This window comes from Tympanuchus pallidicinctus, unplaced genomic scaffold (genome assembly GCF_026119805.1).
Source record: "Tympanuchus pallidicinctus isolate F22 unplaced genomic scaffold, pur_lepc_1.0 scaffold15, whole genome shotgun sequence".
In the NCBI taxonomy this organism is placed as follows: domain Eukaryota; kingdom Metazoa; phylum Chordata; class Aves; order Galliformes; family Phasianidae; genus Tympanuchus; species Tympanuchus pallidicinctus.
This window is the reverse complement of record NW_026294669.1, coordinates 15,056,354-15,079,090: the sequence shown is the minus strand read 5'-3', so window position 1 is coordinate 15,079,090 and position 22,737 is coordinate 15,056,354. Positions and strand designations below refer to the sequence as shown.

The following is a 22,737-nucleotide window of genomic DNA, read 5'->3' as shown; positions in this document are numbered from 1 at the left end:
TGTTCCCCTATGAGTTCGCAGCTCCTGGGGTAGGGAGAGCACAGCCCTCCCCCCAGCATAGTCTGCATGAGGCCGATAGAGCCCAGCTGAGTGCTGCCCTGCCCACTGTGCTCCAGCCCAGCCCAGACAATTTGAGTGCTGGCATACACAACTCCTCATTTTGGGGATGCACAGGGCAGCAACATTGACGTCCCCCCACCTCTGTGCCCCCCAGTCATGCAGACAGCTCTAGACCTACTTGTGCCTCTTTATTAGGGAGCTTTTGTACATTTATAAAACAATGACGCACACCTCCAATGGTCCCCTCCCACTGTAGTGCCCATGCCCACCCCTTCCAGGTCTTGCTCCTATTGGAAGGGAAGGGGCCAAGCCTGCACACAGCACTGGGCACCCTCTTGCCCATGTAGCACCATGGAGATGCTGCTGCTTGTGCCCAGATGATGGTGCAGAAGGAGGTGGTAGGCATGGGGGATGGAGGCATTCCCTGGGGCTGGGGACCCACACCATACATGCCACAGCTCCACACGCACCAGGATCCCTCAGGTGCACACTGCGCATGCCCTACTTAGGGGTTGTTTTTGTGTGCCCCTGTGCAGGAATGTTGAGTACCCACAATGTTTGCACCATTGGAGAAAACAATTCCAAGTGTGGGTGTATCTGCAGGGACACTGGGCCATGCAGATGCCCTGGTTCCTGTACCCTACGTCCCATGCCCCACACATACGACTCCTCTGCAACTATGGCTTTGGCCAGGGCATGGCTGTGCCCACTCAGGTCTCTGGGTACTGGGGACAAGGACCGGTCCCAGCCAGCCTCCCCCTGAGGTCACCAATTTCTGCCATGGGGATTCCTCTCTGCCACATGTGCGTCTTGAGGGGGGCTTTGTTAGCCCGCCCCCCCCCTCCTGAGATATTTTGGGGCTGTTTGCCCTGCGCTGGTGTCTGCTACAGTGGAGGGGGAGGCAATGTCCTATGGGAATTGGGGTGCCTGGAGTCCTGCTGAGGCCCTGCCACCCCCCAGCAGCAGGAGGACTGGGTGCAGGGCACCCTCCTATCTGAATACAGTCTCGGGGAGGCACAGTGGGTGCTCAGCACCTGGGGGGAGGAAGGTGGCAGGGGTACGTGCATGGTGCAGAAGAGCTGTAACAGTTGGGTAGCAAGGACAGGTGCCTCAACACTGCCCGGGCGTGCCGGGGAACTGCACCTGGGGCAATCCACTTTGGGCAATGCATGGGATGTGGGGCACTGAGAGGAGAGGATTTGGGGCAGACAGTCATTTTGCAGGGCTAACACAGGAGTGTGGGAAATCACAGTGCAGGGGTCTAGCTGGGAGTAGCAGTGGGGAGGGAACCTCAGCCCTGGCAGGCTATGTGGGACTGGGGCAAGGTGGGGAGATGTCTGGGGGGTGTCACAGTGGTGGTGGTGCCAGGGGCCAGATGGGTGGCAGGGTGGTGCCATGCAGGTGAAGCTGCAGGTGGGTGTCCTCTGGCCCTGCCTGACCTGCAGCAGGATGGCGACATTCTCTGGGAGGGGAAGAGTGGTCCTGGGGGGACAGTGCAGAGCAGAGACTGCCCTCAGGAGAGGTCAGTGGGGAGGGGTTTGGAGGGATTTGCTCACCCCTTGCACGCGCTGCCTTGCGGGGGGGCCCTGCTCCCCCAATCCCCTCCTAGTGTGCCTGTCCTTGCCCCTTGCTGGTCTGCTCCTTCAGGCAGGCAAGGGTGTGAGGCCACTTCTGCTGCTGGCTGGCAGGGCAGCCCCGACTCTGTGTGCTTGAGACAGGGCAAGCAGAGGGGCTGGACGAAGGGGCTGGGGGCAGCGACAGTGCCGGTCCCAGGGCCACAATCCCGCTCCATGAGGATGGGGCTGCAAGGAGTGGGGAACCCCAGCTGAAACCCCCTGACCCCAGCTGGCTTAGCAGGCGAAGTCCTCGAAGACGCCCTGATGAGGGTAGTGGTGACGGTGGTGGTGGTTGGGCAGGATGCCTGCATTGTAGGTGCCCTCCACGTGCCGGCCCAGTGTCTCACAGGGGCTCTGCAGGGATGGCAGCGTCAGTGGTGATCCTGCCTGTCCCCATTAATTCCCCCATTCCAGCCTGGCTCAGCAACCTGAGGCCATCAAGCTCCCTGGCTCCTGGGAGTGATGTCCCTTTCCCATGAAGCTGCTCATGTCCCCAGTACCTGGTCCTTGAGCTCCTCCAGCCCCAGCGTAGCAATGCTCCCCGAGGGCTTCTTCAAGGGTGGCTTGGAGCGCCGCAGGACACGACTCACCCTGTCACGGATCACCTGGGGGCAGAAGGGGATCAGCCTTGGGGCACCCACAGACAGATGGGACCCTGTGGGAGCAACCCAGTCTGCATGGGCCTGCCTCATGGTCACTGCTGGCCCAGGGACATGGGGTGATGCTGGGTACAGCATTTCTGCCTGCATCCCTCTGAGGGATGCTGGGAGACCCATCCTCCTCCCACCGCCTCCTGCTGGGAGTTCCCCAGTTTGTGAGCTGTAGGTAGATGGCCCTCTTGGGTAGCATGGCACTTCTCCCCAGAGAGTCTTGCCCCTGTTGGCACCACGCTCCTTAGAGAACTCAGAGCACCTCATAAATGTAGTCCAGGATCTCCAGGATGGTAAGGATGCTAGCGCCGATGAACAGGCCCATCTGCCCCCCGATGTCCCCTGGGGAGGAAGAGAGAGAACTGGTCACTAGCAGGTGGTGCACAGCCTGAGCAAAGCCATTGGGTCTGAGGCCAGACAGCAGTGCCAGGGCAGCAGGATGGAGGGGGACAGTGTGGTGACTGGGCTGCATGATGGCACGGGACAGCATGGTGATGGGATCAGGGGCTGCAGGATGGAGGGAGCAGGCGTTTGCAGGATGAGGGATGGCCAGCCATGAAGAGGGTCCTGAGGAAAGGCTGGGGAGTCACCGAGAAGCCCAGCAAGGTCGTAGGCTTTCTTCTGCTCAATGGCCTCATAGTTGAGTGCCTCGAAGAAGATGTCCAGCACCAGGAAGTTCTCCCTGTGGGGACACCATGGCTGTCACCAGCCCACTTTCCACCACTGAGCCCAGACTCCTGTAAGCCCCTCTCCCCTCTCCCCTAGTCCCCTAGGCCCCTTAGAGCTCCCTGGTGTGTTATTTAGGCTGAATTTACAGGACGCTGGTTATGGTAGGGACAGGGAAGGGACATGTCCTGGACTGGGTGGGACTGTGGGGTGGGGACATGCAAGCAGGGAGGACACCAGGGAGGACACCACAACCACCCTGGGGAGAGGATGCTGGAGGGACTGTGTGTACCAAGACCTGGCATACACAAACTGCCAGGAGCAGGGTGGGGGTATCCCAGATTCCTAGAATCCCTTGTCCCTACATGCGTCTGAGAGCCATCCCAGCCCCCTTCCTGCCCCCAGTAGCTCACCGAATGTAGGTCTCATTCTTGTTGTACTTTCGGGCTAGGTAGCGTGCTGAGCCCTTGTTGGGGATGCGCACCATGGAGATCTCCTTGCCGTAGCGGGTAAGGTTGCATGGTGTGGGGCAGTTGCAGCGCTCCTGGCTGTCCTCCACTGCTGCATCTGGAGGCATGCAATGCTGGGCACAGCTGCACCCCCTGATCTCCCCCGGCTCACCCAATCTCCTGCCCATCCCCCAAACCTACCCAGCGTGTGGTCAGCGCACTCGATGTACACATTGGGAGAGCAGATGGACTCATTGCCTGTGGAGAAGTGCCGGGTCAGGGGTTGGGAATCTGATCCCCCTCTCCTATGCTCACTCCCCAAAAGATGTGGGGGAGACTGGGAAGGGGCTAAGGGTTGCAGAGTGATGGGGGTGAGCGTTGGGTGCAGAAGGATGGGAAAGCAGTGACCCTTGGCTGCACTGGCCATTGGGTGCAGGCAGGAAGAGGCAGCCCTGGGAAGGAGGAGGGGAGTGTTGGGGAGGCCCCCACAGCAGGCACACCCCTCACCTGGCATGTGGACCATGCGGCAGTGGCAGCTCCGCACCACGGCCTCCTTCTCGCACTGCAGGCGGCAGGCAGCAATGCTGTAGGTATCGTAGCCAGGCAGGGTCTGCTCTCCCTGCACACTGGCCCGGCAGTTCCCCCACGGCTGCGGCAGGTAGGTGAGCTGCCAGGGTGAAAGGGTACCATTGCAGTGACACATGGTGCTGGGGGTGCTTCCCTGGGGCTGCACCACCCAGCACCACCCAGCAGAAGTTGGAGTTTCATGGGGAGAAGTTCCATGAATGGCACTGCCCAGCTGCCCTCCCACTTGGCTCCACACCACCTCAGCCTCATACCAGCCCTCTGAGCCATACTTACCCGCTGTTCCTGGCAGGACACGAATGTCTGGAAGCCGGGCGAGACACCGAAGCCCAGCTGATGGATGTAGGGCGGCTCATCCTGGCTGTGGATCTGGACACGGATGCCAGCTTCAAAAGATGTCTCATCTGTGGGAGATGGAAAGGGAGAGTGGGCAGCCAGCCCTGTCCCAGGGCTGCATGCCTGCCCACGGCACAATCCCTCAGCCACACCCCTGTACACCCCAGCACCCACATCTCAGCCCCAGCACCCCCCGTGTCCGGCTCACCCGCAGCCCCACTCACTGGTCTCCCTCCAGATAGGCAGGTATTCCTCTTGCTGGATGTCCAGCATGATCTCCAGCCCGTTGCCCATGCCACCCTGGCGGGTCACTCGAGGGTTCCTCCGGTCCCCATTGAAGGTGTAGCACTTGCCGTAACGTGTATAGACCTGAAGATGGAGATGGAGAGGGATGGTGAAGAGCCCTCTGCAAGCAGGTAACATCCATTGCCCTCTTCACAGGATGCATCAGTCCCTGGGATGCAGGCTAGTGTGAGGCAGGGACTCACAGGGGTGAAGTGCTGCGGGCCACAGCGCTCGCCCTGGAAGCGACACTCCACCAGCATGTCCTCTATCTGATGGCTCAGGCGGTGGAAAAAGCTCTGCATGGTGCGCTCGGAGCGACGGGGTGGCAGGAAGCGTGAGTAGTTGGCAAGGCGCGTGAGCCAGCGGCGCTTCTCCTCCCCCAGCATGGCCAGCAGCTCAGGCACCAACGAGCGGTCCTCTCGAGACAGCCCCAACCACTGCCCCACCGAGTACAGGTCAGGCTTGGTGAGCTGCAGGAAGCGTGCCCGGTTCGGGTTGCAGAGAGTGACAGCCGGGAAGCGGAGCTGGGGCACTCTGGCCAGGCGCGCCCGTGTGTGCACGGGGCGTGAGAGCAAGTGGTGCAGGCGGTCGGTGGCCCCAGTGGCCAGCAGCCCTGCAGAGGCCAAGAAGGCCAGGCCCCAGAGCAGGCGGCGCAGGCGGGACTGTGGCCGTGTGCCCATGTAGTGCAGCCCTGGGATGCGGGTAGCACGCAGAAAGCCACCCTGTGCTGATGCCAGGGCTTCTTCATCCGGGCAGCAGGATTGGGGCAGCGGCATGGCTGTGATCAGGACAGATTCTGTGTGCCCACGCTACAGCCCTGCTCACCGTCTCTCTCCTGGGAGCCTTTTGCTTTGCACCTTCCCAGAGCCGAATGTGGCAGGCGCTTTCCTGAGCTGTGACGGGTGAGGGGAGGGAGAGGAGGGGGCTGGTGCCGACGCACGCCTTCCCCAACCTCGATTTGGGAATGGAAAATTCCTCCCCAAGCCGGGCTGGGGGTTGGGGTAATGTGGTGCTACCCCAGGCTTGGTGTCCTGGCTGCCCCCCACGCCCCAGGGCAGGGGCATGGGGATGCCACGTCCAGCTCCTCACCCAGAGAAGCTGCACCCCAGCGCACCCCTCCCTGCTCTCTGGCCCAGGGTCCTGCACGCAGCCCCAAGGGCACCCAGCAATGTGGGGCAAAGCGGCTGTGGAGCTGGGAGCCCTTTCCCTGAGCTGGCAGCACGGTGCCAGGCCAGAGGGGACCATCACCGTGTGTGGCCCCACTCGCCACCGCGGTCCCCGGCTCCCCCGGCGCCCCATCGCCCTCCATCCCCGCGGGGCTGCGTCGTGGGCCCGGTGCTGCGTGGGAGCCCGAGCCCGGCGAGCGCTTTGAAGTGACGGCTGCGGCTGTGATCAGAGCGCGGTGGCGGCGGGGGGAGGCACGCCGGCTGTCGGCAGGGCCCCGACTGCTCGTCAGGCCGCTTCAAAGCGCTCCCCGCAGCCTCCACTCTCCCGGCAGCCCCCACCGGGGCCCGCGGGGCCGGGATCCGCCAGGTGGCAGCAGGGCGCCGCGCTAGGCCAGGCCCCGCCGGCTCAACGCTGGGCACTGCCGGGCCTCGAGGCCCGGCCCGGAGTAGGGTGGGGGTAGGCCAGCAGTAGGGCAGGAGTAGGCCCGGGACAAGCCTCGGGCAGGCCTTGGGTAAGCTCCGGCTGGGCCTCGGGCCGCGCCGGGCTGGAGTAAGGGCCTTGTCCCAGCCCCTCCGACTGCAATGGAGAGCAGCCTGCCCCGTGGCACGTGAGGCCTCTCCCACAGCACAGTGCTGCCTTGGGTCCTCTGTGCTATAGGCTCCCTGCCCTCGGCACCTCCGGGAAAGCCTGGAGCCTCACCCCGGCACAGGGAGCTGCCCACTTGTGCCCCCACTCCTGGGACTCGTGCCAGTGCCTCCGTGTGGGGCTGCCAGAGCTTGACTCCTCGCGGAGATTGATTGTGGCTCTGAGAGCTGGAGGCTGCCGGCCCGATAGCATCAGCCCTGCACACACCAGGGCAGCTTTTATATTAGTTTTCGTTAAACGGAGGATGAGCTTCCCCAGCTAGAGGAAATGTCATTTCTCTGAGTGCTTCCATCTCGTGTCAGCTCAGACATCTGCGAGCAGCATCACCATTACCCTGCAGCAGGGTGAGGGATGCGGCAGGACGCAGAGGCAGGGCACGTGGGGACAGGTGACCTCAGGGACATGGATGGGGCTGGGCAGAGCATAAAAGATCTGGAGGTTTCAGTGGCTTCATCCCCCATCCACTGCAGCCACAGGCAGGCAGGCACAGCCACTGGTGCGGAGGGCAGGCAGGGGTGCCCACAGCTCACAGCTGAGTTACTCACTTGTCGGCTGCTAGGGTGCTGAGGACAGCTGTGAAATCTCGCTGGCGAGAGCACAGCACAGTCCTGAAGGGCTTTGGCTTTCCAGCATGACAAACCCAATTAGATAACAGGGAGTGCGAGAGGAGGAGAAGGAGGAGGAGAAGAGGAAGGACAGAGGAGAAGGGAAGATGATTTTCTCCCCACAGCTGACCCAGAAAAGTGCCTCGCGGGGTGGAACGCATGTGTTCTGCTGGGACGTGGCCCCCTGGCCACTCTGTTCCTCTCAGAGGACACCCATGGGTGCTGCAGGCCTCAGGGCTGGGAGCAGGGCTCCCGCATCACCTCATGGTCTGCCTGCTCAGCTGCCACACACCGGCATCCCCACGTAGAGGAGACCCCATTAGGGTGGTAATTTCTCAACACGATTCCTCATTTCCCTGCTCTCCGCCGTGGAAACACTTTGACCTTGACAGAAATAGCTGCTGGCGCCGCAGCAGGCAGATCCCAGCCAGAGATCGCTGCCACTCAGGGGCTGAAGTTTCCTTCTCTCACCCCAAGCATGCTGGGACCCTCGCATCCTTATCCCACACCGCAGAGTTCCCTGTCCTGCTCTCCTGGTGCTGGTCATCCTGTGGATGCTGGCCCTCAACATCCTCACCCCAGCCCACTTGCTAGCACTGAAGTTTCCTCTGACAGGGGAGCACAAGGGTTGGCCCCACACATCCCCAAACCCCCCTGTCCTCACCATGACAAGACCATTGTGTCTGCCTCTGGCTGATCCCAGCTCACACAGGTATTTCTGCGGCTTACACGGCTCCCCACGGTATTTAGCCTCTGGAAGACGACATTAAACATTGCAAGCAGCGACAAATCCTGATTGCTCTGCAGAGACAAGAGGCCGCACTGAGCTTCCAGCCAAATGTTTGCATGTGAGGGAAACGAGCTGCAGCATGTGTGGTGCAGGCAGGTCCTGCTCCTGCATCCCAGGACACACAGCCCTGTCTTGTGTCCCTGCAGGAACATGCAGCTGTAGGACACGGGCACCCACTGGACCCAGACATCACCAGCAGGTTGGGGATGGAAGACCAGAGTGCTGCTGCCCTAGGAATGGAGGGGTTGGTGATCAGGGGTGGCCATCCAGGGGTGTCCTCTAGATGATGTGTGCAGAGCTGGGGTGATGCCAGCTCCTTAGATGCTGCCTCCCACTCTGCTATTTTCCCCTTGAAACACTGCAGCACCGGCTCTGCTGGAGCTCCCCACCAGCCCCCCCCTTCCCTCCCCACTGCCCAGAGCCCTCAGTTGTGTCCCCAGCATCCCACCCCTTGCACAGAGCTGACAGTTCCCGCCTGGGTGCCCAGAGAGGGAAGCCGTAGCGCTGACGCCAGCATTGCAACTGCCCAGGATATGAGATCCGCTTGGATTCAGCAATTTCAACTCATTTCAAGCCCGATTCTGCAGCAATTTTCTGAGCCAGTGGGATGTTTTTGCCTTTGCAAGCGTCCCCTCTCATGCATGGTCACACCATTTCCCTTCCCCGCTCTCTGGAGGGATGGGGACCAGTGCCAGCTTGGCTTTATTCCAGCTTCAGCACGGTGCAATTGTCCCCTACACTTGCAGCCCTCTGCAATTTGCCTGTTCCCCATGCAGGGCTGATGCTGGCAGCAGGGATGGCTCCTGCTGGATTCAGCCCTACTTGGGCACAAGACTGACACCTCCATTGGGCTCTGCAGCCACAGTGCTGGGACAGCAGAGTAGCACTGGCCCCAAACAGGGTACACCAGCACCAAGCTGGGCTCTGCAAACGGGTGCTCTGGAGCATCCTCCACAGCATTCCAAATTGCATCAGATGTCCCTGAAACAAGGGCACATCCTGGAGGGGCCGGGACCCCTCCTGCTACCTCCTCACACAGATGTGCTGCTCTGCGCAGGGCCAGCTGAGCCAAAGCAAAGACGTGGGAGTTGGGGCTGGTGCAGCCCCACTGGTGCCAAGTGGGCTCGTGGCCGGAATACCAAGTGCTCAGCTGTGCTGTCAGCTGGCAGAGCTGCTGGGGCACCCGCACTTGTGTGGAGCCCTTCCCACAAACCACCGCCCCAAGGGCCACACCACCGGTGCCGGGGTGGATGCGACACCGAGGCTAGGGGCTGGGACCCGTGGTCCTCAGTGCCAGCACACAGCCTCCTTCATCAGTGCAACGAGTGCCATCTCAGTGTTGTTCTTTCCCTCTTTCTCCTCCTAGAGGGGCGGGGGCAGTCCCAGCTCCTTACTGATCTCCTCATTTCCAACCTAAATTTATTCATGGCCAGTTTGTACCATTTGTTCTCACGCCAGCATTGTCCCTCAGCTCAAATAGCTCTCTTCCCTCCCTTGTGTTTACTCCCTTGATGTATTTATAAACAGCAATCCTATCCCCTCGCAGCCTTTCTCCTGCCAGCCCACACGTGCCAATTGCTCCCATTTCCTCTCCTAATTCAGGCTGTGCTTGCCTGCACAGCCCGCTGCCCCGCGCAGCATCTGCTCCAGCTCCCACAGCTCTCTGCCCAGCAGCCACGCTTCTGCAAGGCTATGCAGAACCGTGAACATGCCCTCTGTATCCCACAGCAGCTGTGGGGCAGCATCCCACCGGGGCTGGACCACTGCCCTGACCACAGGGCAGGCAATAGCTGGTGGGGCTAAGCTGCTCCCTGCAGTTCTCCCAGCTGCTCTGCAGCTGCTTGTGCATTCGTGCCATTTGCTTGCACTGAGCACTTTAAAGCTGACACAGAGAGGGTCACCTGGGTGGTTTGAAGGATCCAAAGCAAAGGGAATTGCTGAAAATGAAGAGCTGGAGCTGCTGATAGATGATGGGGGATGGTGTCCAGTGCAGAACAGGGATGCAGAGGGGCAAGGACATGAGCTGGGGGGCTCAGCTCATCCTGGTGGCAGCCAGTAAACCTCTCTAAGATGCTGAGCACATGGTTGGGTGCTGAGCTGAGGGTTCTGCCCCATGGCACTGCCCCATGGCTCTGTAAGAAGGTTGGTGTGGACTGAGCCAGAGGCACCAGGGAGCCAGAGGGACTGGGAAAGGTGAACAGCAGGAGGGAGTGCTTCCTGGCAAGGGTTTGGCCCATACCAAGCAGTACTTCTGCCATCTCTGTACACTCCCCCCGCACTCCCCTGCCAACTCTGCATCCTCAGACCCCCCCGCACACTGGGCATGCAGCCCCCAGGCACGCAATGCACATCATGCTCCAGAAAATCGCTGTGATGGGCTGCAGCCCAGCGTCGCTCTGCTGCAGACTGAACAAAACACGCGCACAGAGCAATAATTGTGGTTTTGGGTACTGGGCTCCAAATGGCGGAGACGCAGTGCCATGTGCTGTGCTGTGCAGGCGCGGCACGGCTGTGCCACTTGGCTGCAGGACCGGAGGATGGTCCCCACCTTGTGGTCTCATGTCCAGATGCAGGGCTGAGACCATCCATCCCGCACGCTGTAGGAAGCAGGGACATCAGGAATGCCCCAAGGTGGGGCACGCAGGGTCCCCGGGGCCAGACAGAGATCGAGCTCTGCTCTCTGTGTGCTGTCACTCCGCAGTACATCAGTGCCCAGCATGGTGCTGGCAGCAGCAGCCCCAGGGACTGCATCCCTTTAGAGGCAGATGTGCAGCAGCACTGTGCCTGTCCCCAAAGGGTTAACAAGCAATTTCCTTTGCTGACAGCTCGGAGACTGTTCACTATCGACTGCGGGAGAATAAGAGGGGAGAAGCAGCGAGATAAAAAGGCAGCAGAGCTGGCACCGCCTGCTTAATCCCAGCGTTTAATCTGCTGGGGCAGCGCAGGCAGCCTTATCTCGCCGTCCTTCTGCTGCTCCATCTCATTACCGTTCCCACGGCTGCGCGGCCGCACCGCCAGTAAATGCGGGCGCTGAGCCGGCGTGCACAGCCCGGGGCAGCAGCTTCTGCCAGCGCGCCTCGCCGTCCCCGCACTGCCTGGCACCGCGGATGGCACCGTAGCTGGAATTGTCCCCTACCCGGCCGGAGCAGGGCACGGGCAGGGGGTGCTCTGCCTCTGCCACACATTCCTTGCTCTTTGTCACTGTGCGTGGCACAGCCTCAGCTATGTGCGTGCTGCCCTGATTCCACGCTACCTGCCCAATCCACTGGGCACATCATGGGGCCGCCCCACTGCTGCCCCACTGCCTCCCTGCAGGTGTTGGCAAAAGCACGGTCCCTCCAGCCGTGGCAGTTATCTGTGAATCTGCAGCACTGCCGCCGCGCAGATGAAGCCTCCGTGCTCACCCGGTTGTCACAGGGGTTATCCTGTTGCCTGCGGATGGGCTTACACTGATAAGATTTATTGTCAACCCAGCTGGGATGCTGCCAGAGCCTCACTGCCTGCTCCCCTTGCTGAGTGATGGCATGGCTATACCACCAGCCTGAGGACAACAAGTCCAGCCCAAAGTGAGCACCCCAGAGGGTAAGGCAGGATGCTGCTCCCCAAACTGGGCCAGGCGCATCGGGCTGTCAGCCCACCAGGCTGGAAGTGCTGTGCTGGCTTCTGGGCAGTGGCGCGTGCTGCTCCAGCAGGGTCCCGGTGAGCCGTGCCCCAACACTGGCAGCCCATCTGTGCTGCTGGAGATATGCTGATGGGGCTGGCAGCTCAGCTCCTGTCACAGCCTGGTGGCTTCACAGCTCTCTGGTGTGCTAGGACTATGTGCAGGAGGAAAGTGGGGCAAAGCCCCCATCCTGCAGCTGGCCCTCAGCACTTTGTCAGAGCTGATGCCTCATGCATGGGCAGAATATCCAAAAAAAGGGAACGCAGCCCCAGAGTGCCTCCCTCGAGTCCCATCACCAGCCCCCACACCATACTCCCCAGCGCTGATTTCCCTGGGGCTGGCAGGGATTGACCTGAGCCACCTGGTGAGGCTGTACTGAGGCTGAACTGAAATAAATCCATGAACAGAAGGAGGGAAGCAAACTGCAACCATCTCCCTGTCCCCAGAGTCACCGCATGAGTCCTGCATAGCTCTGATTACACCACTCCACGCCAGCCCCTGTCACCCCACTGACTCCCTGCTCCTGGGGCTTTGCTCACTGCACCAACACAGTCAGACAGGGCTGGAAGAAGCAAGGCATAAACAAACAGTCCAAGCCTCTGCTGCACCCTCATCCCCAGAGCCAGCACGTGGGTCAGAGGGGTGGCAGGGGCCAGTGCCAACTGCCAGCACATCGGGACGGGAGTGAAGTGGGGTGATCACAGCCCAGCGGTAAAGGGCTCGTTAATAGCTGAGCCCTTTTAGTAGAGATTAGGGAGCTGCACGGCTTTGATCTTTGATTGCCAATTTGCATCTTGAAGGCGCTGGGACCTCATCCAGTCTCAGCGCAACCCTTTGTGGTTATCTCGTGGCTAATGGATTTGTTCTTAATGCTGGAGCGTGCAGGCTAAAGGCTGATTAAACCCTCTCCGCGGCGCTAAATCAATGGAACAAACATGATAGGGGATGGCTCTCCCCAGCCTGTGTGCTCCTGGGGGTGGGGACGGTTGGTTGGGGCACCCCTCCTTGGAGCCAGGAGCTCAGGTGACAACAAAGCCCCCCCTCGAGAAGCTGCATGGGGAGGGAACCTGGCTTCAGGCTCCAGCATTGCAAGAGATGTTCCAAGCGATGTCCATACCTGGGGAAGCTCAGCTGCTGGAAGCCCTGGGATGGAAGCTGAGTACCTGGGATGGGCAGGACCAGGATTTTGGGAATTGGGGAGGGGGCTGCAAGTGGGATCCGACCCCTCGCAGCCTTCTGCTGGACTGTGGCACACTGTGATTCCCATCTACAAACTTTGCTATTGAATAATCTGCCCCCTGCTAATATTTGCTAGTGCAGGAGATAACGTGGTCACAGAAGTTAGTAGTGCAGGCATTTCCATCCATGCAGGCTGGTGGCAGCAGGGCAGCTGGGCAGGATGCAGTGCCATGCAGCACCAGTGTGCCCTACCCATGCGGCCCTGTCCCATTCGTGTCAACTCGGCGTCCCTTCCCTGCCTGCCCCAGTGTGTGCACAGCCATGCTCTGATGGGTGAGGCACAGAGCTATGCTTAGATCCAGCTCCGGGAGGAGAAGCCCAGAGTGTTATCAGCCTGGGGAGTTAATTAAGGTCATGTCAGGTGATAAGGAAACAAGATGTCAGAGCAGCGGCAGTGCAGGGGGTCAGAGCCTGAAAAAACTCCTGAAAAGCAACTGCACTGAGATCTGCCAGGCACTATGGATGGAGCAGCCATCACTGCCTTGAGCAGTGGGGCTCCAAGGATGCCAGCTTGGACAAGCTCACCTGGCATGGGGCAGAATGAGGTGGGGCTGAATGGAATGGAATGGCATGGGATGGGGTGGGATGGGATGGGATCGCAAAACATGGCATGGGGTGGGACTGCAAGGAGCTTGGCTGTTCTACACTGGGCTGGTGTAGAAGGGAGAGATGCTGAGCAGCCCTGGTTTTCCTGTCATATCCTTGCACAGCAGCATGGTGCTGGCAGGGCAGGAACTGCCTGCGAACCTCTGCCTGTAATTAGCACACGTAATTGCAGAGCTCTGTGATGAGCAGGACCTCAGCACTGGGCACGCTGGTTGTACCACTCCTGCCTCCTCCATCCACCTCCTTTGGGCTAGGCAAAAAGAGCTGGGCAGCACGGGGCAGTGGGGGCATAGCAGGGCCACAGCTGCCCGGAGACATGGGGACAGGCACAGAGGACACACTGCTGGCTCAGCCCCCTCCGTCTGCAGCCTCAGTGGTGTCTGAGCAGCCAGGACATAATTACTACTTGCATCAATCTCAGCTTTGCATAGTCCTCGCTCCCTGTGCTGACCTGGAGGCGGCTGCTCCCTGCCCTGCCAGGGGCTGCAGCAGATGCCTCCTGCACAGAGATGGCCTGGGGACAGCCTCATGCCTGGGGTCAGCCCTGGCACTGAGGCATAGCAGGCAGATGGAGACGCTTCCCCACTCCTCTGGGGCTGTGGCTCTGTGTGCTCCCCTCCCTCCTCAGGCTATGATGAAATAGCACAGATTGCAGCCCTGGAGTGCCCAACTCTGTGCACCCAGGACAGCTTTTTGCATGTCCCCCCACTCGGTGCCCATTACCCAGCTCAGGAAGGGTCCCAGAGGACCCTGCAGGTGGAAGAGATGGGATGGTAACATGCAGGAGGCGAGGGGCACTGCATGGGGATTTGTGGGGTGCCTACCACCCTATGGGAGTGTCAGGAGGAATAAGTGCAGCAGAGCACAGCACCTGACAGCATGACAGCTGCTCCTGGCCCAGCGTCACCATGGGGCTGGCTTGGCCATGGGGTCTGGCTGGACATGGGAGGGGACACGTGCACATCCTGGCCCTGGGGACAGCTGCCAGCCCTCTGCAGTGGCTGTCACCAATGTACAGCACCCATGTCTGACCACAGCACACGCAGCACTCACACTGTCCCATCCCAGGGGGCATGGCAGACCTCAGCACCACACGTGCCTGCAAGTGGAGCAGAGGGACACAGTCTGATTGCAGCAGGCAGCAATCAGAGCCATGCAGCCCTCCAGTGCAATGGGCACCGGGAATTAAACTGCTAATGAGCTGCAGGCTGAAGGGCCAGCAGCGTGTGATTAATCAGGGGCTCTGGCTGATGAGTTTGGTACTGACTCTCCCCTCCCACCCCATGGCCCTGGTCCCATATATCCCCTGTGCTCACAGCCTCTCGCTTTGCTGCCCTCCCCTTTCCAACTGTGCTTGTGTTCCTGGCTTTGCAATCAAGAAGGCAACCTTTTGTTCTGCTGGAGTAAAACCTGTTGATTCTATCCAAGCTGAACCAGCACTTAATGGCCCTTCAGCACCCAGCACGCATCTGCTCCCAGACAGGGCAGCAGCAAGCTAAAAGTACCCGTGCGAGAACCTTCCCCACCCATGCCCAGAGCCCGAGGACTGGCTGCATGGGCAGCAACATCTCTCAGGGCGCAGACCCCAGATGCATCTGATCAGCCTCTTGCTCCTTTTCTTGCTGCTGCTGACACGAGGCAGCAGCACGTGGAGGGCTGGCAGTGCTCTGCCTGCAGCCACTGCTGGTGCAGCACACTGGGGGCATGGATCAACGCGCACAGGGAAGGTTTTGCAGTGTAAGCAGGGGATGGCCTCGGACATCAGCCCTCAGCAATGCGCAGGGAGCTGCGTGAAAGCAGCTTGAATCCTGGTCGGTTTTCTTCCCGTTCGCAGCCCTTGTGGGATTTCACACCCTCTTGCCCTGGCTGAGAATGGCTGGGTGGTGCCAGGGGGGAGAGCCACCCCTTCTCCCTGGCTGCACTTCCACCGAGGGAAAAAAGGGCAGTGATCAACACGGAGCAGGTTCGAGAGCTGCATGTTCTCCCCTATTGCACAATTAATCATGAGAAGTTTTCCCTCCTTTCGTGCATGAAACGAAATTTGGCAGGGCGCTCTGACCACAGGGACGTGCTGCTCGCTCGCCGGTGAAAAACCCGGCCACATCTGGCACAGAGATAACCCCACACCATCCTCTTGTGTGCAGCTGCCATGCACAGAGCATCCTCAGCCCCACAGTGCACACAGGGAGGAAATGCAGTGCCCTGGGGAGCCCCGTGCTCCTTCTGTGCGGCCCCTTTTCATGCAGCGGTGACAATGCTGTCGCCTCCACCTCCTCCTGCTACCAGGTCCCTCGCGGTGCCCATCTCCTGTTCCACCCAGCTGTGTCGCAGCCTCAGCACACTCTTTGCAGGCTCCGAGTGAGCCCAAGCCTCCTCAGCAGCGCTCCAGCTATTTGTTATTGGAAAAAGGGGGAAATACGGTTTTCGACAATTATTGTTTTTTCCACCTGACTGGCTGCAAACTTGTTAATTTTTTTTCTTTAATGTGTGAACAGTGTCGACAGCAGCTGCATGTGAAATGACTCGACGCCCTATCTGCGGGTCCCTGGCTGGCTTTCAGCACTCACACCGCAAACATTGCCTTCTATAAATAAAGGCCTATATCTCATCAATGGCAGAACAGCGGCGCTTTATATAGTCGTCTTACATAAAACCGTCTCTCTTTATGGGCTCCAAACCATTGGCATCACTTAGCGCATCTCTGTAAACCTTCTGTTCCCTCCTCCGAGGGAGCCCCAGCGCAGCCACACGGGACCCCATGCGTGCCCCAGCCCCAGGGGACAGCAGTGTTCCCAACCCTGCACACGGGACAGGACACGTGGCACATCCCTGGGGAGCCACACTAGGCGCGGGCGTCGTGGCCGCTGGCTCCCCCCGTATCGGAGACAGGCTTATTAAGTGTGCGATATTAAATTAGCCAGATAAGAGTGTAAGAGCTTTTAAAGTCAATTCATTAAATATAATTATGAAGAGAGCTTTTTTATGCTCCCGGTGATCCGATCTCAATCAGGGAGACGGTGGGAAAGCTGCCGGCTCCTCCAGCATCTCCGCTCCCCCGCTGCGTTGCCCCCACGCCTCACTCCCCCTCATCCCATGGGCACCCACAGCCCTCGCTGCCATCCCACCGCCCCAGCACCCCATCCCCACGCTGCCACCAGGCCTGGAGCCACGAGCCACCCTGCTCGTGTCCCTTGCAGGGACACCCAACATCCCATGGTGCCCCAAGAGCTGCTGTGATGAGGGCTGCAGTGACGCCCCCATGTCCTGTGAGCTCCCGGCTGTCATGCCACAGTACCCCACATCCCCACCACCCCACATCTGCCAGCCTCATTGCTGCACTCTGAGACCTGGGCACATGGACACATGGGTATCTGGGCACATGGCTGCCTTGTGCCTGGGTACATGGGGGCCAGGAGTTTTCCCTAGGCTGGGGTCTCTCACACAATGCCATGGCAGGGGTTTGGGGGAGCAGCTACCCAATGCTGGGAGCTGCTGGACTGACATTTATTTTTAGACGTGAATTGTATAAATTAGCATTTCTCAGTGGATTAAGCAGCAGGAATTGTGTAAAATTAAATGGCAACGAATTGCATTCAAGTCCCCTGGTTTCTGGCACAAGCGGCGCCTCGAGCTGTGCCTGGGTGGCTCATGTGTAACAGCAGCAGGGCTGCTCTGGACAGCAGCACGGGGAGCCCCAGAGACATGGGAATGGGGATGCACCAGCACAGCACGGCACAGCCTGCTGGGGCAAAATGGGATGGGCAAGTGCCCCGGTGGCTGAGCAGCACATCGGGCAGAGGACTGAGACCATTGCAAAAACTGTCGGAAAACGTGACATTTAAGGAGTGTGGTTCTGGCTTTGCCCGCTGTGCAGCACGGGGAGCGGGGCACATCCAAGCGAGGGATGCGCAGGAAAAGGCTTCTCCCAGGGCTGCCGACAGCCTGTGCATGGGGCCCAGCTGGCAGCAGGCTGCAGGGGAGCTCGCTGCGGCTCAGTGCTGTCCCCACCGCCCGGGGAGATTTACAGCCCAGCCCGGCTTTATTGCATGGAAGATGCTTACGCTGGGGATTTTTCTCCCCATAGTTTCTTAATTTGCTATCCCATAAAGAACGAGGATTTGTGACGTTAAATAGGGGAAGATCATTTACCACTCACGGCTCTTACTTAAAGGATCCGCACGAGTTATTTATCGTGCAAGTGGCAGCGCCGGGGGGCACCTCCAGCCGCAGCGGGTGGGCTGCCCAGTGCCACCACGGCTGTCATGCGTGTGGCCATTGTGTGCAGAAGGGAGGGTGGCCACCAGCACCCTGTGAATGCAGCTCTGGGGGCTGCACGGAGAACTTCCCTTCCTTGCGTTCCCTGGGGCCGCAGCTGCTGTTTTGGGCACTGGATGCCCTGCAGTGGGGACATGGAAATCGGTGACCTCTGAAAGGGATGTGGTGACCCAGGGCTGGGCTGAGAGTGCTCTGTTCCAGGGCACAGTTGGTGGGCACAGCAGCTCCTAACCCACACGCAGCAGGCAGGACCCACCAGTGCCTGGTATGCTGCTGATGCTGTGCTTCGGTCACCCCCAGGATGAAGCACAAGGGATGGGTTTGGCTCAGGGAGCTGGAGCAACAGCTCCCACTGCAAATGGTGTGCTGCCAGGTCCCCCCGGCAAGGCTTTGGGATGTGGCATGTAGCAGAGGGACCACCCAAGCCCTTGCCCTGCACCTTCTGCCCCACAATTTCCCCTTTGGTCCAGGTGCATCAGGAAAGCAGCCAGTGAGAGGTGATGGGGATGCCCCCTTTCTGCTGGCAGCCCCCAGTGCCTTGAGCTCAGGGTTCCTGTGCTGGCGCTCAGCCAGCACCCACTGCCCTCCTGCCTGAAGCCTACTCTGGTGCACAGAGATGCCACACGGGGCAGTCCAGGTGATTGTCCTCATGGTCACTCTGCACACTGCCAAGCTTATACTCAGCCCAAACCCCAATGCCACACCATGCTGCCACCCAACACAATGTAGCCTCACTGCCTTCCCACTGGTCAAACCCCAAATGCCACATGTTCTACACCAGGGCTCCCTGTGCTCACCCCACTGAACCCCACTCCTCTCCAGCAGCCAAACCCAGGCTGCTTAGCTACAGCAGGCAGGGAGCTCTGCAGAGCCCCAGCACCTGTGGGGTGCCCCTGCTGCCCCCGGTCCCCCTCCCTCCCCCTTTCCCCAGTATTCCACCCCGCACTGCCCCCCCCCCCCCAAGGCACCTCTGAGATGCTGCTTTGCTTAAGACAGCATCACAGAGCGGGCTTTGTGGTGAAGCAGGACGTGCTGCATCAGCCATTTCCAGCCCCACAGAGCCTCCTCTCCCCCCACAGCCCCCCGCATCTCATCCCGCTTCCCGGTACTGAGCGGCTCCGGCTGGCAGCACTGCTCCGGGAGCGCAACGAGCCGAGCAGCCCCTGGCAGCCGTGGGAGAGAGCCGGCTCATTTCCAGAGTCATTATGGTCTGAAAAGGGTCCCATCAGGTATTCAGCCCGTTCAGCACATTTATTTTCCCAAACCACAGCAGGGATTTGCAATTCCAGGCTCAATATTAGCAGAGCTATGAGTTTGCAGTGTCTGGTGATGTGTTCGCAGGTGGCAGCAGGGTGCTGGGCTGGCTGGGGACCCGTGGATACAAAGGGCAATCCAGGGGTTCATGGACGTGGCCATGCCCGGAGCAGAACCCGCTCAGGGCACTGGGCACGTGTGTTTGCACACACACACGTGCATGTGCCTGCCCAATCTGCACACATTGCTGTGCATGCCCCCCAGGATCTGCCCTGGTGCCACGGGGTCTCTACCTCTCCATTCCCCTCTCACTCTGCAGAACACCCTGCAATGGAGCAGCTCGACTTGTGGCGAGTTGAGGCTGGAGAGGGGCTCCATATTGTTGTGTTCCCCCTTCCCACTGCTCACCCACTTGGGGACCGCTCCCCAGCCACCCCCGATCCCCTCCTGCAGCCCTGGGACTGGCGGCAGTGCCGTGCTGCAGCAGAGTGCTTCCACGGAAAGAGCAAGCATCCTCTCTCTCTCTCTCCGTGTGAAACTTGGAGGGAAACTCAAACACGGAAAGATGCAAACTTCAGCAGCCGGAGCGAGCCAGGGAGCCCTGCTCCGACATGGCACAACAGGGTCAGACCCCTTGCACCGATAGGGTCCCCGGGGGGGCACCCAGCTGCGCACTCACCACCGTGAAATCCCGGGAAGAGCAGTTCTCGCCACTGAAGTTGCAGCTCTTGAGCATGTCGTCGAGCTGGTGGCCGGTGCGGTTGACGATGTCGGCCATGTCGGGGTCAGGGTAGAGCAGGTCGGTGGCCTTGTGGCCGTCACGGTCCTTGGGGGGCAGCCCGGTCATATTGGCCAAGTGGAAGATGTCGGCGTCGGTGAGTGCGGAGTGGCGGTAGCGGTTGATGTTGCAGATGGTGATGGCGGGGAAGACCATCTCACGGATGGCTTCTTCGTCCAGGGCCACGACGTGGGGGTGCTCCAGGTAGAGCAGCGCCGACTTGGCCGCCTGGTAGAGGAAGAAGGCGAGCGAGGCCAGGAAGGCGAACGCCCAAAGGGTCTGCCGCACGCCCGGCCGCCCCGTGCCGCAGATGTGCCCCAGGCCGTGCAGAGTGCTGGCGCTGGCAAACGCGGCCAGGTCCCGGGAGCGCGGCCGAGCCGGCTCCTCGATCAGGCTCTCCTTGTCCCCTTCTTCTTTCTCCTTCTGCTTCTCATCCTCTTCGGCAAATTTGATTTTACACACGATCTCAATCGGCATCTGCCCCGCCAGAGAGCTGCCCCCCGGCACGGGCAGCGGCCGAGAGCCCGGCCAGGCGCTGGGAGGGGGCTCGGGTCCCCCCCACGGCCCAGCACGGCGCCGGGAGGGCCGAGCCGTGTCGGGAGGGAGCGCGGCCCCGCTCCGCAGCTCCGAGCCGCCGCTCCCCTCTTGTCTCACTCGTCGATCGTCTCCTTGTGCCTTCGCTTATCAGCACGAATACAGCTGTCAAAAACCCCTCTCTCTCCTCTCCCTCGCTCGGTGTCTCTGCCTCTCTCCTTCGCTCCTCTCTGGTTAAGACCCCGGCAGATACACGCAGCATTTAGGCATCATGTGCTAATAAAATCCAGGGAATACTTAATAATTCAAGACATGTCAACATTATTTCATCGTCAAATAAAGAGCGAGAGCCGGAGAAAGAGGCAGTGTGAAGGGCCCTGCGCCTCCGGGGCAGGGAACGCGCTGCTCCCGCTCTCCAGCCCCGGCTCCGAAGTGCCGCCGGAGCCACTTGTTTGAATGGCCAGGACCCGCCGGAGCCGCGCCGAGCCGAGCCGAGCGGAACCGTGCCGTGCCGAGCCGAGCCGCACCACGCCGTGCCGCGCCGCGCCGAGCCGTGCCGAGCAGTGCCGAGCCGTGCCGTGCCGAGGCGGGCGGGGCACGCAGCCTGCCCCCCGCCGCCGCCGCCGCTCTCCCCGCCTCGCCCCGCCGTGGCCCGGCCCGTGCGCCCCGGGGCAGCGCGGCACGGCGCGGCTCGGCTCAGCGCGGCGCGTGGGGGCGGGCAGCCTGCGGGCAGCTCGCCCGGCGGCTCCCTCCTGCTCGCCCGCCCGCGGACTCCTCCTGCCTCGGCGGCTCCCTGTCCGTTAACCGCCTCCCTGCCGCGGCCGGACGCGCCCCGGCTCGGGTGACACAGAGACCGGCCGGGAAACCCCCGCCGGTGCGGTCCCGGGAGCTCGTCACCGCGGGCGGGCAGCGCTGCGGGCAGTGCATCCCCCGAGCCCCCGGCTCCGCTCGCTCCTCGCCTTCCCTGCGCGGGACGTAGTTCCCGTGACAGCTCGGAAGCCCCGGCCCCCAGCCCCATCCCGCGCCCTGCTCCTGGCTCTGCCCTCGGCCCCCGCTGCTGCCCGGATCCTGCCGCTCCCCGTGCGCGGCTCCGCCGCGATGCGCCCCGGCTCCCCGCCTCAGTTTCCCCAGCTGGAAGCGGAGGGTTCGTTCCATTCAGACCCACGAGCCGCGCAACCCTCGGGCGGAACCGCAGGGGGAACACCGGCACAAGCCCGGCACCGGGCAGCCCCCGGGAGACGCGGGAGGCACGTGCCTGGCAGGGGTACAGGCGGCGAGACCTCGCATCCCCCTGGGGCGCCCACCGCAGGTCAACGTGACCTTCACTGTGCTGCCGATGCCAACAGCAAAGCTTTCCCCGGTCATCCAGCGAGCACACACGCATCTTCAATCTTCCCATCGATCCGTGCATGGCACACATGTTCCTGCCTCCGTGCAGGTCAATACGGCATGATGGGCTGCCTCCGGCAGGCAGCACGCACAGCCCAGCCGCCCGCATCACCCTGCTTGGGGTGTGCAGGGCACACGTGCCTGCCCTGGCCCGCAGCAGGGATCGCAGACACTTGAATGCCCGCGGGGTGGGGGTTGTGCCTCATATCCTTCGGGCAAACCCTGCTGTGCGGCTGGCAGACTTCCCCATGGCGTTCTGTGGCTAAAGAGGTGCACCCTCTCCTCGCTCCGCTCCTTCTCTGCTGTGACCACTGGATGCGAGGGTTGGCTGGGATCGGGGTCAAGCTGTGCCCAAATAGGTGGCACTGGGACACAAGCCCATGCTAGCTGTGGCAGGGTTAGGTCAGGGCAGGGCAACGAGCAGGGCCGTGGGCGATGTACTGTGGATGGAGCTGGCAGGGGGGTGCAGAGGCTGGCAGAGATGCCCACTGCCCAAATGGGATGGGTCCAGCTGGGAACTCAGCTCCTGGGGAAGCACAGGCAGCTATTGCTCTGAGGACTGGTAGCTGGGAGGGCTCAGGGAGATCAGTGCTTGGAAGCTGCTTTCTTCTGGGACACAGTAAGGCACCAGTTGGGATCAGCCCCAGCTGGGGTTTGCCAGCATGTCCGGTTTCTCGCTGTTCTGCACCGGAACCTCCCACCTGCGACTGGCTGAGTGTGGCACATGCACACAGAGCTAGCAGGAGGAGGCGAGGAGCAGGCAGGACAGGGGAGCCAGACGGGGACTCACTGGTGGGTCGGGAAATTGGAGTCCTCCTGGCTCACCCTGCACTCTCATGCTGCGCTGGGCTGGGTGATCAGCAGGGTCCTGGCACAGAGCCCACACACTGCGCTCTGATGGCAGGGGGAGGTTGCGAGGGCTGGAGAAGCCAGGACTGGAATTCGAAATGATGTTGACAAATCGGAGAAATGGCCTGAAAACAATCCGATCCGATTCAAAAGGACAAGCAAGAAGAGCTGGGCTGGCTCGGGGAGCAGAAGCGCCCAGTGAGCAGCCAGAGGGCAGGGCGAGTGGATGGGCAGTGGGCAGTGTCACCACGCTCATTGCCCAGGGCAGCCCTGGCCGGGCACACAGCGTGATAGCTGG

General features: G+C 61.1%; 1 protein-coding gene across 2 annotated transcripts; it reads right to left on the bottom strand.

Annotated features, from left to right (window-relative positions):
• Nucleotides 1-243: 243 nt before the first annotated feature.
• Nucleotides 244-20,746, bottom strand: ASIC4 (acid sensing ion channel subunit family member 4). 2 transcript variants are annotated; one of them, XM_052675391.1, is made up of 10 exons: nucleotides 19,569-20,746; nucleotides 4,587-4,731; nucleotides 4,303-4,430; nucleotides 3,949-4,108; nucleotides 3,643-3,699; nucleotides 3,406-3,559; nucleotides 2,917-3,008; nucleotides 2,589-2,668; nucleotides 2,177-2,281; nucleotides 244-2,030 (listed from the first exon to the last, which is right to left on the bottom strand). In XM_052675391.1, exons 1-10 carry the CDS (start codon nucleotides 20,142-20,144, stop codon nucleotides 1,911-1,913), a joined length of 1,617 nt encoding a protein of 538 aa, XP_052531351.1. In that variant the 5' UTR covers nucleotides 20,145-20,746; the 3' UTR covers nucleotides 244-1,910. The 2 variants fall into 2 exon arrangements, with proteins under 2 accessions (XP_052531351.1, XP_052531352.1); XM_052675392.1 differs by lacking the exon at nucleotides 19,569-20,746 and adding an exon at nucleotides 4,851-5,570.
• Nucleotides 20,747-22,737: the final 1,991 nt, after the last annotated feature.